This window comes from Capra hircus, assembly GCF_001704415.2.
Source record: "Capra hircus breed San Clemente chromosome X unlocalized genomic scaffold, ASM170441v1, whole genome shotgun sequence".
Taxonomy (NCBI): Eukaryota; Metazoa; Chordata; class Mammalia; order Artiodactyla; family Bovidae; genus Capra; species Capra hircus.
In genome coordinates this window covers 45966777-45984730 of record NW_017189516.1, presented here as the reverse complement: position 1 = coordinate 45984730, position 17954 = coordinate 45966777, and the positions used below count along the sequence as shown (strand labels likewise).

Here is a 17954-nt window from a genome sequence, read left to right as displayed (position 1 = left end):
CCTCACCGCCCGCCAGCTCGGTACGCGGCCACCTCGCGGCCAAGAACCCCGTCACAGGCGAGACAGACCCGGGGCTGATCTCGTCTTACTAAATTATGGAAATCGGTAAAGAAGACCATTCCAACAGTCTATCCTCACACCCCAGATAAGAATCCCAGGTTCCGAGAAACTCTTCCGGCCATCCCTAGGGGAACCGGAAGTGGGTTTACCCTAGGCAGAGCGCGCCTCGGTGGCATCGCCCGCCTCGTCAGGGGCCTTTATTGGGGCTGCCTGCACCGTTGCCTGCACAAATATCCAACAGGTCTGCTGCGAGTAGATCCCGAAACTTGGCCTTGTATTTTTTAGTCAGCCTGCCGGCAGGCACTATACAAATCAATTAGGAGACAAATCCAAGCAGTGAGGCCTCCGCTGCTGCGTCCACCTTCCTCTCCCAGGCCTGGGCCCTAGCCAGCCCTCCCGCCTCCGCTGCTCCGCCCTGCACCAGGGGGCCTGCGCGCGGTCAGGTTGGGACGCGGCCGACTTCCTTCCTCTCCGGGCAAGATGGCGGGGGGCGAGGCTGGTGTGACTTTAGGGCAGCCGCACCTTTCTCGGCAAGATCTCGCCACTTTGGTAAGGCATGGCTCTGGAAGTATGCGCTATGCGTTCAGGAGTAGGGATGACCGGGTCTCCCGCGAGGCTGTGGAACGAGGCGGTGCCGGGCGGTCAGGAGCATGAGTTAGGAGGGAGACCTGGAGCCCGGCGCCCAAAGCCGCGCTCGCGCTGCCCCACGCGCTTCTGTCAGTTAGGAAGCTGGGCATGGGGCTGTGCGGTCGTGGGGCCCCGAGCCTCCCGAATGATTTGGCTAGAAACTTAGTGTTAAGTGTCATTAAGGCTCTTCACTTTGGATGTTTTGAGAAAGGAGTATCTACACATTCCTTAGTGCTAATGCTCTCAAGGTTGGGGGACCCAGAGCCTCTGCATCTCCCATAATCAGTGTGTAAGGATGAAGGACTTTTAGTGCTTTCCAGAATGCAAGATTGTACAGGAAAAGCTCTTTAAAAGTAGAAGAGGGCTATTGAAATGGTAGCGAGCTGTAGGTAACAATGTAAAGTCAAAATTTGATACATCTTATGTACAATGATTAAACATAGAAATATTTGATTGCAGGATGTTTCCAAGTTGACGCCACTTTCACATGAAGTTATCAGCAGACAAGCCACAATTAATATAGGTGAGATAAGAATAACTTGGAGATTTAATTGATTTCCAGCAAATAATTTTAATCTTTCCTTTTGTGTAAGTACGTAAATTACATGAAGATACAGATATTCGTGAAATCGCTGTTGAGCTCTTGGGAGCAATGCATCTGCTAGATTTTTGGTGGGAGGCCCCTGTTGCCTATGTCTAGCTTATAGACTAGGTGAGAAAAAAAAGGTAAAGACTTAAAACTTTTAATAGCATAAGGTGATATGTAGTCATCTAGTAAAGAAGAGGGGAAATGTGATTGTACTTGCCACACAGGGTTGTTGCAAGAGCAGAGTTTGTGAAAGTTTGTTTGATATGTGCATAAGCTATAATTAAGGTGGATTTTTTTTCCCCTTAATTGGCACCTGGAACTTTGGAGGAGAAGTTATGTTGACTGAGTGTAAATTTGGGGTATTTGAGAGTGTACAAAAACAGTAAAACCTCTTTAAGGCTCTACCTTGAGATTCTTAAAAAAGTTGTAAGATACATGCTAGCCTTAATAGCATTACTGTAATCATACCTGAGTTTTTTTTCTTGTTTTCATGGATTCTTTTTTTGTGTGTCAAGGCTCTTCATACTTACTTTGGTCTGAAAATGCTGAAAAATGTCTTGATATACAAAGTTTCATGCACTTTTTTACAAGTGTCTATTTTCGATGAAAGCACTGTTTTCTGTGATTAAAGATGGATCGATTTTATTATGCTCAGTATGGTTTAGAACAAGGTTGTCACATGGAAAGTTCTCTTCAGTCCTGTATCATAATAAGTTTTTGTAATCAGGGATATGTAGGAGGAAATATCAGTCACTGTTGGTTTTACAATGATATTGACAGTGAGTTATGGCTTTGGGTTTTCTGCTCTAAAATTGAAAAAATACGTGGTGTAACTGAATGCATTTGAATTAATTTTTTGTACTTTGTAGGTACAATTGGTCACGTAGCTCATGGGAAATCTACAGTTGTAAAAGCTATTTCTGGAGTCCACACTGTCCGTTTCAAAAATGAACTGGAAAGAAATATTACAATCAAACTTGGCTATGCTAATGCTAAGGTGAGCTGTGTACAGTGAAATGAAAAACTCACTTTAATTGTTGAATGTGCAGATAACAAATCCAAGTCTTTTCTCATTGAAACTTTCAGATTTATAAGCTTGATGACCCAAGTTGTCCTCGGCCAGAATGTTATAGATCTTGTGGAAGTAGCACACCCGATGAGTTTCCTACAGACATTCCAGGGACCAAAGGGAACTTCAAATTAGTCAGGTGACCTTTTTTGACTTAACGTCATATTTTGTTGTCATGTGGTTTGTACTTTTTGAGATATTTAATTTGAGATGTTAAACAGTGAACCTAATTGTTGAATGGCTTTATTTTTCCACTATTCTGTTTTTCTGGTCCATAATGACATTAATTTGAAAAGTGAAGTATTTAGAACTACCTTAAGACACATACGTGTAAGTGCTCCAAAGGAAAAGTATCACATAAGCAAAATGAGACGGAGGGAAACACAGCTCATTGGATTTAAGGGATTCTTTTTACCAGGCTTCCTAAATTTCTCTTAAACAGTGTTGGTTTTGTGTCTTAGATAAAGGAACAAAGCCATTCTTAATCCCTTCTCTTAAATACAAGGACTTGTAACCCATTTATTTTCTGAATATGATTATATATTCTTTATCAGAGGATACTGATACCTGGTGATGTTTATGGTGATTGGGGATGTCCACAAGGAAGTTGTAGAGCGAGGCAGAGCTGGGACTAGGGAGAGGTGAATGAAGCTCAGAGTTTGAGGCGAGGGAGAATGCTTTTAAAAAAAAATCAGGCCTGGTAATCAAGATGAAGATAAGGGCTTCCCAGGTGGCTCAGCAGTAAAGAATCCACCTGCAATGCGGGAGATGCAGGTTCTGTCCCTGGGTGGGAAGAATCTTGGAGAAGAAAATGGCAACCCTGTCCAGTAATCTTGCTTGGGAAATCTCATGAACAGAGCAGCCTAGCGGTCCATGACGTCACAAGAGAGAACATGAGTTAGCAACTAAACAACAACAATCAAAATAAACAGTGTTATTTATTTACTTTTAAATTCAAAATTTTGGGGGGCATGCCACATGCCTTGTGATCAGGGATCGAGCCTGGGCCCCCGGCAGTGAAAGCTTGGAGTCCTAACCACTGGACGGGCAGGGAATTCCTAAAGTAAAATAAAGAGAGGCTCAAATTACTGTTTTTCTTTTCATTATCACTGGATTTTTTGTTTGTTTTGCTTTTGGCATGGCATTGTTGCTGATCCTGTTTTCAGTAAGTTTTTCATATTTTGTTCATCTTGGATTTTCTTGTATAAATTTTTATTTTTTTAAGTACTCAAATATTTGTTTTGATTACTGGCTTTTGGGGTATACTGTAAATTTTGCATGTGTGTCAAGTGCCTCACTTGCCTCACCCTACTTGTGGCCCTTATCAGCAAACTTGTCCTGGAGAGGGCCCAATAATAAGTATTTTCAGCTTTGCAGGTCACAGATTCTCTTTTGAATTACTTATTTCTGCTCTTGTGTTAGGAAAGCAGTCGTGATGTGCATGAGTGGTTATGACAGTGGGGCAGTTTGGTGTCCCTGTTTTAGATTATGAGTATGAGTATACAACTATTAAAAATAATGGTTCCAAATGAGTAGCATAGTTTTGTTAAGATAGCGCTGCCATCTCTATTTCTGATTGGCATTTCCAGCTTGTCAAGATGCTGGAGAAGTTTTTGGCAAATTTTTTCAGATAGCACTGCCTGTTCTGTTAACAGTTACAGCTTTCAAATCAATGACATTCCCAGTATTTACTTTATACCATATTTTCTTTGATTGGATTTGGGAGTTTGTGTTTCTTCAGTTATTTCTATACATAACTAATTTCATTTGTTTTGTAATGATCTGCAGTGATTTTACTCTTAGCCAATAGGTAATTTTTGTTCTTTTCATATTTTATTTTTTTTCCTCCAGTTTTATTGAGATATAATCGGCATACAGCACTGTAATAAACTCTAAGGTATACAGCATAATAATTTGACATACATACATTTTGAAATGATTTTCACAGTAAGTTTAGTGGCCATCCATTATCTCATATAGATATAAACTTAAATAAATAGAAAAAAATATCTTTCCTTGTGATGAAGACTCAGGATTTATTGTTAACAACTTTCATGTATGACATATAGTGCTGGTAACTATATTTATTGTATTGTATGTTATACCCCTGGTACTTCTTTATTTTAAAAAAGTTTGTGACTGCTTTCATCTGATTCCTTCTTCTCCCAACCCCACTGTTGGTAACCATAGATCTGTTAATTACAAATCTGATCTGTTTCTATGAAATTTTTGTTTGTTTCTGAAATATAATTGAGCCAGTAGGTGATCTTATTTCTAAAGTCTAGAAACACCAAGTCCTGTAACTGCTTGACTTTATAGAAATAATTATTTGCATATTCTTATGCAGTATTGACATTCTATACTTCAAGGGGTTTAATTTTAGGGAATCTGTAACTCGAATGTTGATGTATTGATTGATCTTAGGACTGATGGTTATTTTTTAATTTGTTAGGCATGTTTCCTTTGTTGACTGTCCTGGCCATGATATTCTGATGGCTACTATGCTGAACGGTGCCGCAGTGATGGATGCCGCTCTTCTGTTGATAGGTAAATACATCGGAATTGGTTCCAACAAATCACTGTGGAGCAAATCCAAGGTGGAATACTTAAAGGAAAACTAAGGCCTTAAGGATTACATCCAGTATCTAAAGGTGACAGGAATGGAAACGAACATGTCAACCAGTATGACATCCTTGTCTTCCAGCTATCAAAAGTCTGGGTCCATGAAATGATTTATTATTTTAGTTTTAGATTTTTTTGTGTGTGAGCATCTTTGAACTGTTTACGCAACATTAGTGTATAATGGTTTTATTAGATCTAAATTTCATAAGTGCTGAAGTCTAGTAGATGAACTGTGATTTTCAAGTCTGGAGTTGTGCCACCTTATGTGAGCTGGCAAGAGTTTTTGTTGCTATGGGATATAATTTTTTAAAGTAGGCTGAGTGGATAGAGTATAAGACACCTAAACATCACCACTTAGGGAGGATGGTCATTGGAGTATCCAGCAAAACATACCTACTTCTCGATAACACCGATGGTTATTTTTAGTGTTCTTTCCTCTATTTGTTAGGGAGTAGCCTCTGATAGTAGTTGAACTTCATGGACTGTGTTAAGTGTCTTCCCTTAATTACTCCCCGCCTCTCAGGAGCTTGACCAGGTCAGAGCATCTCTAAAACTGGATAGAGCCAGGGGGCTATACCTTATGCTTGAGCAAAAGCCAAGGGCATACCCTGGAATGCCAAACTTGTGGATTCTTAGGTTACTGGCTTAAGACGAGCAAAGAGAATCTAATAATCAGGAGACTCCGGTGAATACAGGCACAAGGGGTGGAGCAGGGGCAAAAGTTGAATGCTTGGCAACAATCCAGGACTTTTGCTTTGGATAGAGTTAGGGCATTCAAGCATTTCCTTTTTTAGATGTTAGCTAGGTGTTTTGTTTTGTTTTTTTTTAATAGTATAATAGAGCATAAAAGGTAGCATTATAGCTATTTAAAGTGTACAATTTGGTGATAGGAAGTACATTTGCAGTGTTTTACAAGCATCAGTGCTATTGAGTTCCAGAACATTTTTGTCTCCCTAGAAGGAAACCCTGTGCCCATTAAGAAGTCACTCTAATCCCCCTTTCCTTCACTCCCTGGCAACCACTAACCTGCCTCTTATGGATTTTCCTATTCTGATAGATAGTTCTAGCTAATTCTCATGCATCTTTTTTACTGTTTATCTTGTAGCTGGTAACGAGTCTTGTCCTCAGCCTCAGACATCTGAACACTTGGCTGCTATAGAAATCATGAAACTGAAGCATATTTTGATTCTACAAAATAAAATTGATTTGGTAAAAGAAAGCCAGGCTAAAGAACAGTATGAACAGATCCTTGCATTTGTTCAAGGTAAGAAGCCATAATACCTAATAAAAGTCTTCCTCAGTGACGGTAAAATAACAAAAGCTTTTTTTAAAAACAAAAAACTTTGGTCTTGGGAATTCCCTGGCAGTCCACTGGTTAGGACTCTGCTTTCACTCCGAGGGCACCGATTCAGTCCCTCAATTGGGAAACAGATCTCACAAGCTTTGTGGCATGGGCAAAAAAATAAATATTTTTTTAAATCCATTAAAAAACTTCACTCTTACACTATCCTTACTGAGTAGCTACTTTTAGAATTGGGACTGATAGTGATTTATCTTTAGTGTTCCTTTCCTTTAATGGTGTGGTGTTTGTCATTTCAGGGAAGACATCTTATTGTTGACATTAGATTCTCTCTTATCCTTGTTTTTCTTGTGAGAAAGGTTGACTTCCTCTGCATCCAGTTCTCTCATAACAAAAAAGAATGTCTCATTTTGATTAAAGCCTCATTGTGTTTGGTACATTGCTTTCATGAACCTGTTAGACATTTAATTAATAAGGAGCAGATATTATGTATGCCATTAGTCTTTGATTAGCAAGAGACTATAAATTTGTTTTGACATTTATTGGGAGGTCAGTTGCATGTTATTAGAAAAGAGATCCAACCAGTCCATCCTAAAGGAGATCAGTCCTGGGTGTTCATTGGTAGGACTGATGTTGAAGCTGAAACTCCAATACTTTGGCCACCTGATGAGAAGAGCTGACTCATTTGAAAAGACCCTGATGCTAGGAAAGATTGAGGGCAGGAGGCGAAGGGGACGGCAGAGGATGAGATGGTTGGATGGCATCACCGACTCAGTGGACGTGTGTTCTGGTGGACTCCGGGAGTTGGTGATGGACAGGGAGGCTTGGTGTGCTGCAGTTCATGGGGTTGCAAAGAGTCGGACACTACTGAGCAACTGAACTGAACTATGGAAACCTTTCAACTAGTAAAATGGTCTTTCCCAGGAGTGTTAAGTATTTTAATTAATCCTTTAAGCAGTTTTATTATTTTGGTATATTAAATATATCTATTAGTAAAATTTGAGTTTTTTCCCCTTGAATGCAGTAGTGTTCATTTTCAGGAGTAAAAACAAACAGAATACTGACACTTTTCTGAAAAGAAAGACCATTTTCTGCCTGTTGCTGTGGGTATATGTGGGTATATTTAGGCATCATTTTAATAATCTTAACTATTTCCTATAATATATGAAGAACAAGTACTATAAAACTGAAGAATTTTGATCTTTTGAAAATTTTGTCTTATAGGTACAGTAGCAGAAGGTGCTCCTATTATCCCAATTTCTGCTCAGCTAAAATACAATATTGAAGTTGTCTGTGAGTACATAGTAAAGAAAATTCCAGTACCCCCAAGAGACTTTACTTCAGAACCCAGACTTATTGGTAAGTAATAGGATTTTTATTTGATCTTTCCCACATTGCTGATTTGTCTTTAAGGGAATCACCAATGATTTCTGCAGAGGTGATAATAAATTACAGTCTCCATAAAAAACTTTTTTTGAAGTCAGTTAATTCTGAGATTGTATTAGCAGAGTTAGATTGTATTACTGGATGAGAGTCCTGAATACAGACACAACTTTTAGCCTTTTTGTGTTTGGTATGTGTTATGTTAAATGATCAAGATGAAGCAATAAAGTATGTCTTATGGAATTATGTTTTAGTTAGAAACAGGATATTAGGACTTCCAGACAAATGATTTCATTGTACCATTAATGAAGATATTCATCTCTCTCATTTGTTTAAGCTTGTGGTATCAATATTGGTATAATTTGATAATTTAAACTCATGGTTTCTACATAGATTGTGGAACCTTTTCACAACAGACATTTGAACCCTCTGAAGCTTCACCTAGGTGCCCCCCACCCCTTTCTGTGTGTTGTGGGCAGGGTTCTCTTGGATTATTGTAATGAGTACCCCTTGTTAATGGTTCCTGCTCTCGGGACTAAAGCATAGGTCACATAGTCCTAGGGTTGTTTTGAAGTTTTGAAACTAAATCTTGGTTGCAGAAGTCATATAAAGGTATATGACCAGAAAGGTCCACAATGCCTGCCTCACCCCTTAGCCCTGAAGTTACAGTTAACAATTGGTGTGTACTGTTTGTGCACCTTTATAAACATGATATGTTTCTTGTTTCAGTTTTTGTGTGTGAAAGTGGGATCATACTATGCATAACTAGTCTTTTCTTTTTTCCTGAACAACAGATGAAGGTTATTCTTATACATCATTTACATCAATACATATACTCTTAACATTCTTTTTTTTTTTTCAACTTTTAATTTTATATTGGGGTATAGCCAATTAACAATGTTGTAATAGTTTCAGGTGGACAGCAGAGGGACTCAGCCATACATACACATCTATCCATTCTCCCTCAAACTATTCTCCCCTCTAACAGTCTTTTTTTAACAGCTGCATGATACTCCATACTGTGGGTGTACCATAGTATGCCTCCTATCAATGTACTTTCAAGGTATTTCTACTTTTTCCAGCATAATTAAAATTGCAGTATACTTAGCTGGAATAATAATATTAGACTTTGTGACAAAGTCTCCTTGTATAAATTTTATGTGTCTACTATTTAAGAAAAGTTAACTTAGAAAAAGTAAATTTTTCTAAAGTTAAAGTGAATAGAATAGGCTTTAATTTGTTTTGTTTTGTTTTAGTTATTAGATCCTTTGATGTCAACAAACCTGGCTGTGAAGTTGATGACCTTAAGGGGGGTGTAGCTGGTGGTAGTATTCTAAAAGGAGTATTAAAGGTAAACTAGATTTTGATTGTTGTGTTTTTGCTTTATTTTTTCTCTTGTCCTAAGTAGGAGAATAGTATAGACACTCCGAATTGAAAAATAATATTTTTCTTCATGATGTCTAGTACTTGATGTAGATTTCTTTGTTTACTAGTATATCTTTTGATTGTGTTTGACCTCAAACTTTATAGGCTTCTATGAATTTGAAACACATTTAAATTGGCGATAGGCTTATATGATAGGTTGTTCAAAACATTTGGATGGTTCTGAATTTGAAGATCTCTTCCACATCTTTTTTTTTAAAATAGAGATCTTTGAAATAAGGATGACTTTTCAGTTTTGCGGTCTTCCTGTTAGAACTTTTCGTATGTAATGAAAATGGTGTTGTCCTACAAATTCTAATTATTAATTTATATTTTTACAGGTGGGCCAGGAGATAGAAGTCAGACCTGGTATTGTTTCCAAAGACAGTGAAGGAAAACTCATGTGTAAACCTATCTTTTCCAAAATTGTATCACTTTTCGCAGAGCATAATGATCTTCAGTATGCTGCCCCAGGAGGTCTTATTGGTAAGGCTTTTCCTCTCATCCCTACGGGGTTTTTTGTTTGCCACTTTATTTTATTTTTTTTGAAGGATAATTACTTTACAGAATTTTGCTGTTTTCTGTCAAACATCAACAAGAATCAGCATTTGATGTTTAATGATCGAGCAGGGTAGGGTAAGCTGTTGATTTTAGGTCATATGATGATTTCATATGTTTGTGAAAATTATTTTTAAACATAAGAATTTTGGTTTAATTTTTAAAGTAGCTCATTTTTAGCAGTACCAAAGTAAATTTTATGGCCTAAAATGTAAAAAAACCTAACCGTAGGATTTTTTTAAACATGGTTATGGAATAATGTGGGTTTTTTATTGTTTTTGTATGATTTTCAAATGGAGATTTACCCACAAATGTCAATTGAATCATGGTAGATCATAGTTAAACACTGAGGTGGGAATTAAAGATTATAACTTCCATTATCTTGCTGTTACTAAAATAATATATGGGTTTCCTGGTCTCGTACAGTAGCGTATTACCTGATACCCAGAAAAAGGCAAGATACAGTGAGAATTCGTCAGAGGTGTTAATAACTTTTGGATTAAAGAAAATGTTTGATGTGAAGGAGTTCGTCTTTTTGTTCTCTGATGTTTGGCTATTTAATTCATTTTTCTATTGTATTTTGTAATTAGGAGTTTGCTGTGTATAATTTTATCCTTTTTGTTTGTTTTGTAAATAAGGAAACTCTTGGGACTTTTAAAATTTAACTTATGGAACTTTTCAAACGTAAAAGTACAGAGAATAGTGTAACATGTGGTCATGCAGCCACCACACAACTTCAAAGATTATCAATAGTTTACAGTTGCTTTTTAGGGGGAACATGCTACATGGCTTGCAGGATCTTAGTTCTCCAACCAGGAATCAAACCTAGGTCTACAGTAGTGAGAGTGCCAGTTCCTAACCACTTAACCGCCAGGGGATTCCCAATACTTTACCATTCTTGCCTCATCTTTATATCTTCTCTCCTCCATGAAAGACATGCAGCTAAAATATTTTGAAATCAATCCGAGGAATCACGTAAAATCTTTAAGCTATCTTTTTGATCATTCTTTCAGGGGAAAAATGGCGGATAAATATCCTGCAAACTACTCATGAATTTTGTATTGTTTCAGCCTTCATTAAGGATATTCAGATTCATTTTTTATTTAGGCTGTTATGTCTGTTTGTCCTTTGCTTACAATTTAAATCAAGAGACTCGTCCTCAAATACCCAACTAACCTGTGAGTTTACAATTCTCTTTCTTTAGATAACTATTGTCACATCTATGTAGCCAATAAATTAGTATGAAAATATAAGTTGTGTATTAAAATGTGTAGGTGGGTATGTGCTATACTAGTTTGAATAAGTTTTTTGGGTAAACAGCTTTATAGGAAATAAAATGTTGGACCATATATATCTTATTTTGGATCAGGAGTTGGAACAAAAATTGACCCCACTTTGTGCCGGGCTGACAGAATGGTGGGGCAAGTACTTGGTGCAGTTGGAGCTTTACCTGAGATCTTCACAGAATTGGAAATTTCCTATTTCCTGCTTAGAAGGCTTCTAGGTGTTCGCACTGAAGGAGACAAGAAAGCAGCGAAAGTAAGTGCTTCAAGTGCCAGTGACATTAAGACCAGTTTTGAGGTTCATACTTTTTAGTTAACATAGGATTAAGAAAAGAGAGAAGGTAAATAAATTTGACTTCCTGAAAACCAAGAACTTGCATATGGCAGTCTAAAGTAAAACAACAAGAAACAGTATGTCCTGTATAACAATGACATGATAATTCCTGTTATCTGTATGTTTTTCTTAAAAGTCTTAACTGAAATCAGGTTGGCAGAGATGGAAAATTGCTGATGTCTTTTGTTGGTAAGGTGGTAGAAAAATAAGGAGTTATTTGGAAAGCATCTTCTTGATTTGGGGGTTTATTTTTCACCACTTGATTTCCTTAGGTACAAAAGCTGTCTAAGAATGAAGTACTTATGGTGAATATAGGATCCCTGTCGACAGGAGGAAGAGTTAGTGCAGTCAAGGCTGATTTGGGTAAAATCGTCTTGACTAATCCTGTGTGCACAGAAGTAGGAGAAAAGATTGCACTTAGCCGAAGAGTTGAGAAACACTGGCGGTAAGTTTATTAGCCTTTGTCAGTGTCTAATAAAAAAGACACAGTTTACTTAACACACTCACAAACACACTTTACCTTGAACGCAACAGTTATTGTACCACGGCTTTAATTCTCAACTGTTTATTCGGATGATTTTGAAATCTGTATTTCTAGGCCTGATTTGTGATAGACACAACCTCTGCAAAAACCAGTGAATTTAGGTTTAATACCTCCCTTTTTCTGAACCTTTTTTTGAGAAATAGGTTGCCCCTTTAACTCTTAATACTTTGGTGTATATTTCTTAAAAACAATATTATCTTATATAACCACTTCAAGAAGCTTAAGGACTTCCCTGGTGGCTCAGATGGTAAAGCATCTTGTCTACAATGCGGGAGACCCGGGTTCAGTCCCTGGGTTGGGAAGATTCTCTGGAGAAGGAAATGGCAATCCACTCCAGTACTACTGCCTGGAAAATCCCATTGACAGAGGAGCTTGGTAGGCTAGTCTATGGGGTCGCAAAGAATCGGACACGACTAAGCGACTTCACTTTCACTTTGAAGAAGCTTAACATTGTTACAATGCTAAAGTCTACAGTCAGTTTTATCACTTGTTCTGATAATGTCCTCTGTCTCCTTCCTGTCTAGGGTCATGCACTGCATTTAGTTTTCATGGCTCTTTGAACTCTAATTTGGAATTTCCTCAGCCTTTCCTTGTCTTGTCAGTGGCAATTTTGAAGAATACAAGCTAGTTACTTTCTAGATTGTTCCTCAGGTTGGGTTTATTTAATGTTTCCTAAGATTAGGTTCCCGAGAAGGCAATGGCAACCCACTCTAGTACCCTTGCCTGGAAAATGCCATGGACGGAGGGGCCTGGTGGGCTGCAATCCATGGGGTCACTAGGAGTCTGACACGACCAAGCGACTTCATTTTCACTTTTCACTTTCACGCATTGGAGAAGGAAATAGCAACCCACTCCAGTGTTCTTGCCTGGAGAATCCCAGGGACGGGAGAGCCTGGTGGGCTGCCATCTATGGGGTTGCACAGAGTCAGACATGACTGAAGCGACTTAGCAGCAGCAGCAGCAAGATTAGGTTCAGGTTATTTATTCTTGGTTAGAATATTTTCAAGTAGGTGGTGATGTCTCCTCAGGGAGTCATAACTAAAGACACATGATATCTGATTGCCGTTTGTTGAGGTTAATTTTGATCATACAGGCAAGTCATTAGCCAGTTTCCCCACCCTATAGTTATTCTTTACGCTTGTGAATTACTCTTCTTTGGGGGAGAACCTATGCAAATAATCTGTTCCTTATCACACCCTCTCCTCCCCCCAGGTGAGGGATTTAGCTTAGCATCCACTGATGATTTTTGTCTGAATTGAGCTTGATTATAATGATTACAAAATGGTGATTACCCATCCCCCTAAACTCTAACTCTGCCACTCATCATTTGACATTCTTTCTTCCCCATTATTTACTTACCTAGTTATAATATGCATTCATGGAATCCTATTTTATTCAGCAGGCCCTTACTGATTCATTACTGTCCTTACTTATGTTGATGTCTAGAATTTGTCCAGGAGACAAACTGGCTCCTATGTCCTGTTGATATTTCCCCATTTTTTTTAACCTATTATTTTATTAAGGGATCCATCTCTATGACTGTCACAAAACCCATGCTAAATTAACAGTGTTGTATTCTGGAGACAACTACACCCCACTATGGACTTCTGGGGAATAGCCACTGTATTCTCTCTACTTCAACTGAAACCCAGACTCAGGAGGCATCAATCCTTGCCCTCCTATTTCTGGAGGATGCAAAAGCCAACTATATATAAGAGGGCTTTTCAGAGAGAATGACTTCTGTCTTCCCAGAAGGTAAACCCTCTGCTTTGTTTTCTGAAGCAGATCACAACTCCACGGACAGTTTGGAAGCTGTGCAAGCTTCAGTATGTTTCTGTTGGGTTTGTTTTTTAATAGTTCCTTACTTTCTGGCACAAGTTGTTCTGAAGTCACCTTGTGTCTCTTTCCTGCTCCAGTTTAGAATTGGCCATTTCTCGAGGGAGCCCTGATTCCTCTTAGTGGGAAATGGTGTTAGAAATGAAGATTTGGGTGCTAAGTGTGCTCACTTCTCCAAAGGTGCTGTTTCTTCAGGGCCCTTTGAGTGGATAGAACTTAGAAACATACACCTATTGTTGACTCCTCTCTCTTCTCTTTTCCTGGTTAGTTAACTAAATCTACCCTTTCCTTTCTATTCTGTGTGACCTCTTTGTCACCCATACCATCATCATTGCACACTTAAAAGTTAGTGCAAAAGATTGCTAATATGCCTCTTCTACTGTTACTTCAGCATTCAGTCAACATTAATCTTCCTAAAACATTTTTTCATGCAGTACTCAGTAATTTCTAGTAACTTCCCACTACTTTCTGATTGAGGACCTTTCTGGAAGTCTACTTGAATGCATTTTAAATTCCTCCTGCTTAGTCTGATATAAAGCTTCTGCATTAGACTGTTTTGTGTCCTGATTGTCCACATAATTACTTAAATCACCTTTGGTTCGGTTTTGTTTCTTCCTCACTATCTACCTCCCTTATTAAGGCTTCCCTGGCACAGTGCCTCAGGATGATTTAATCATGTACTGTTCAGGAGATCTGAATTACTACTTTCTAATTGAGACAGAGTTAAACTTTTAAGTAAATCATCCTGCTTTGTGATGATTTCTTTATCGTTTTTTTTTTTCTTCTTTTTCCCAGTGTATTTTTAAAGAAAGGAATGATCTTTTTGTGTGTCTACTAATATTATAAGAGGATTCTGTCCAAATGAAATTTTAGATGTTGCTTAAAAATAAGCAAGTATGTTAAAATTATTAAAAGAAATGAGAACATCTGAATAATCCTTATATTCTTTAGATCTGTTGTTTTTAACCCATGCTTAGGTAAGTTCTGTTCTGGAACCTACAATTTAGATAGCAATCTATCTTGGCCATTGACTAGAGCAGACATTGAAACAGAGATGGAGCAGAAATCCCTCTGCTGCTACTGAGAGTAATCTGTTTATAGATTATCTACTCCTCTAGGTCATCTCTTAATTTCATTTACCAGCTAAAATCATGATAAGGCCATTGTGACCTGTTGAAGTGCTGGGAACGGTTAAAAAAAACAAATTTTTTTCAAAGAGGAAAAAATTAAAAAAAATCAGACTGAAGTGGTTTATATGTCAACATGGTTCCTTGGGTAGACTGGAATATTCTTCATTAGTGGTTCTGAAGGGGCAGGTGTATTTGCCAAGTTGAGCATGTTTATAGTAGCAACTTTCTGTTTGCTTTTCCTGTCAGTCCTTCTGGCCAGAGCCCATATCTGGGTCTATGAAGATAGTGTGAGCTAGCTTTCTGGAGGAGCAGGTTTTGGAAACATTCAATTTGAGCAGATAGGCAAGTAAAACTAGTTGTGTCATGTGATTATGTGGTAATGATAATGAAGCTGATATAAAATTCATGATTTCTTTTATTTTCATTTTGCAGTTTAATTGGTTGGGGTCAAATAAGAAGAGGAGTGACAATCAAGCCGACAGTAGATGATGACTGAAGAATTAAATAACAGATTTGAATGAAGTTGGAATTTCTCTTAACAATCTAGGGGTATATTTTCAGAACAATAGTGGGAAAGTAATTTCACAGCTCATTACCTTAGTAGTAGCTGTAAGATTATTCTCATTTTTTGGTGATGAAAATTTAACCTCTAGTATCGAAATAAAGTCTACAATAAATGTAGAAATTAGCATCATGTTGGATTAAATCTACATTTTACCAGAAATTAATCATTCCCAAATAATGTCTAATTTATACATCAGTGCAGATTTGAAAGGAAACTGTTTGCTACAACCAGACTTTGCTGTAGTAGACATACCACTGAATCTGTTTGAAATAAAGTCTTTGTTCTTATTTTTCATGATTGATCTCTGAGTAGCTCCAGATTTAAAGGATTGTTGTAGCAGTAAAAATGTGACAAATTCTCAAAGACCAACTTCCCTTTCCCCATATTTTATGTTGCTTTATTTTTCAAAATTTTGAGTGAAAATAGATTCAAATAAAATTATCCTTTCAGGCATGAGGGCTTGTTTCCATGGACATGGCCTTTCTCTCCTTTCCCTGTCTGGACTAGAGCACAGGAAACCAGAGCCCGAAGTTTTCAGCTACTCCACCTGGTGCCCTGCGATTGCCTCTGCATTGCTTTACGCCTGAAACCCTACAGCCTTCCCCCATTGGAAAGTATTGTAAACACTTGATTTTAGTTAAGTAGCAAAGATCTTTCCAGGCTTTATTTTATGTTTTATCTTAATAGCCTAGTTGATAAGATTATGGTGTATATTCTAATATTAGTAATCTTTAGTAGTTTGAAGAGGTAGCAAAGGGTGAGCCCTTTGGGTTTTAACATACTCTCCCTTTTCCTATACTTTTCCTGTGTTGTACATTTTAATTTTTGCTTATTTTATCTTTCATAAAATTCTGTTGAAGCAGTGGTTCTTAACGGGCTGATACTAGAATTGTTGGAGAAGCTTTTTGTTTTTTTGAAAAGTACTCCACGGAGATTCTGGTATTAATTGGCTTTGGATGGAGCCCAGGCATTATTTTTTTAAAGCTCCCCTGTGTTGAAAAACAAATTTAGAGAGTTGAGAAGTCAAATAACACAGACTCTTACTACGTTTGGGTAGTCTGATAATACTCTTTAGTTTACTTTTCTTAAATTTGCATTTAATATAGGACTTGATGCCGCAGTTGTAGACTTGTGTCTTTTGGGCGTTGGACCTGCTGACATGTAGAAGTTTAAAAGCTCTGACTCTGGTTGTTAACGTAAGTTTGTAAGTTTAGAGGAAACATATTGTTATGTAGTTGCTTGACTTTGAAAAGTTGCATTGTAGCATGAGAAACAGTTTAATGAAGCAAAATTTTAATCTAAACATTGATTTTATGTCTAACATAAGCACCTTCTACCTGAAATTCTGGAGTAATATAAGACCCAAGTTGACTAATTTATTGTAATTAATCTTATGTCAGAACTATTTCAGACATGCACATGATTTTCAATAAATTTGCAAAGCACTGTACTTACTGTAAATGGGAATATACAAATATGAAAACAACAGGCTGTATTTTCATAGAACCTGAAGTCCATACAGTGATTCTCAGCAAAAGTTGTACCTGGTTGAGAATCTGCCTATAGTGCAGTGTGACTGATGAAAGTACACTGTATATGTGAATCCTCTTGTCTTTCCTGTTAAGATATTTTCACAATCTGACCAGTTCTCACCATCTTCACTGCTATTGTCCTATTCCCAGCCACCAGTGGCTCTCACCTAGAATAGCCCTGTAACAACTCCTGCCTTCCACACTTGTCCCACTGCAATCAGTGGGGTAACACAGCCAGAGTTACCCTTTTTGTAAGAGAACGCTATGTATTGGGTTGGCCAAAATATTCGTTTGGGTTTTTCCATAACATTGTACAGAAAACCCAAACGAAGTTTTTGGCCAACCCAGTAAAACTAATAAACTGTAAAGTTCATCTCATGAAAATGGGGAACACAAGGACACTAGCTTTGACGTCATCCAAACAATTTCCAGGCTGACCTAGAAAGCTCACTCTGCTATTTCACTCTTTGTAACCTCCAAAGATAATGTGTGTGTTTGTGTGTTTCTGATTTGGAGTGCAAATAGCTGCACTCATAAAACTCTGAAATAGTGTTTCTAGGAAAATTTAACATGGCTGAGGAAAATGGATGCTTTTCTGGAAATATATAAAAGTTTTTCAAATTACCTGACACAAAGCAGACACCCTTAAAATACTGATAATCAAGAAGCAAGGTTATTAAAAAATTACTTCCGCAGAAGTTTCCACAGACTCATACATTCTGCCAGATTTCAAGGAATAGGTAATTCCTGTTATTTAAATTGTTTCAGAATGTAGGACACAAAAAAGAGACAGAAAAGACATTCTGATTCATTGTTCAAAATTTTTACATCCTCGCTGCCCAAACCTGGAGAGGGGCCATTCTCTGGCCTGAGACAAAGCAAACAAAGTTAGAAAATCCGTTCTAAAACATTAGTAAATTAAGTCCAGCATTATATTGAAAGAGTAATGCATGGAAAGAGTATGTGCATGGATCTTTTATTGGTGGAAAGAAAAAAGCATACCTTGAAGATACATTTGATACAATTCAAAATGTTTTAAATGTAGGTAATATAAGAAGGAAACTTAACTTGCTATAAGGTATTTAGAGAACTATCAGAAT

General features: G+C 37.6%; 1 protein-coding gene across 1 annotated transcript; it reads left to right on the top strand.

The window, feature by feature from the left end:
• The first annotated feature begins 482 nt into the window (after window positions 1-482).
• On the top strand, window positions 483-16769 carry EIF2S3 (eukaryotic translation initiation factor 2 subunit gamma). Its single transcript, XM_005700996.3, has 12 exons — window positions 483-609; window positions 1147-1210; window positions 2146-2273; window positions 2363-2484; window positions 4798-4892; window positions 6073-6231; window positions 7492-7626; window positions 8907-9001; window positions 9414-9558; window positions 11000-11169; window positions 11520-11692; window positions 15190-16769. Exons 1-12 carry the CDS (start codon window positions 541-543, stop codon window positions 15251-15253), a joined length of 1419 nt encoding a protein of 472 aa, XP_005701053.1. The 5' UTR covers window positions 483-540; the 3' UTR covers window positions 15254-16769.
• The last annotated feature ends 1185 nt before the right edge of the window (window positions 16770-17954 follow it).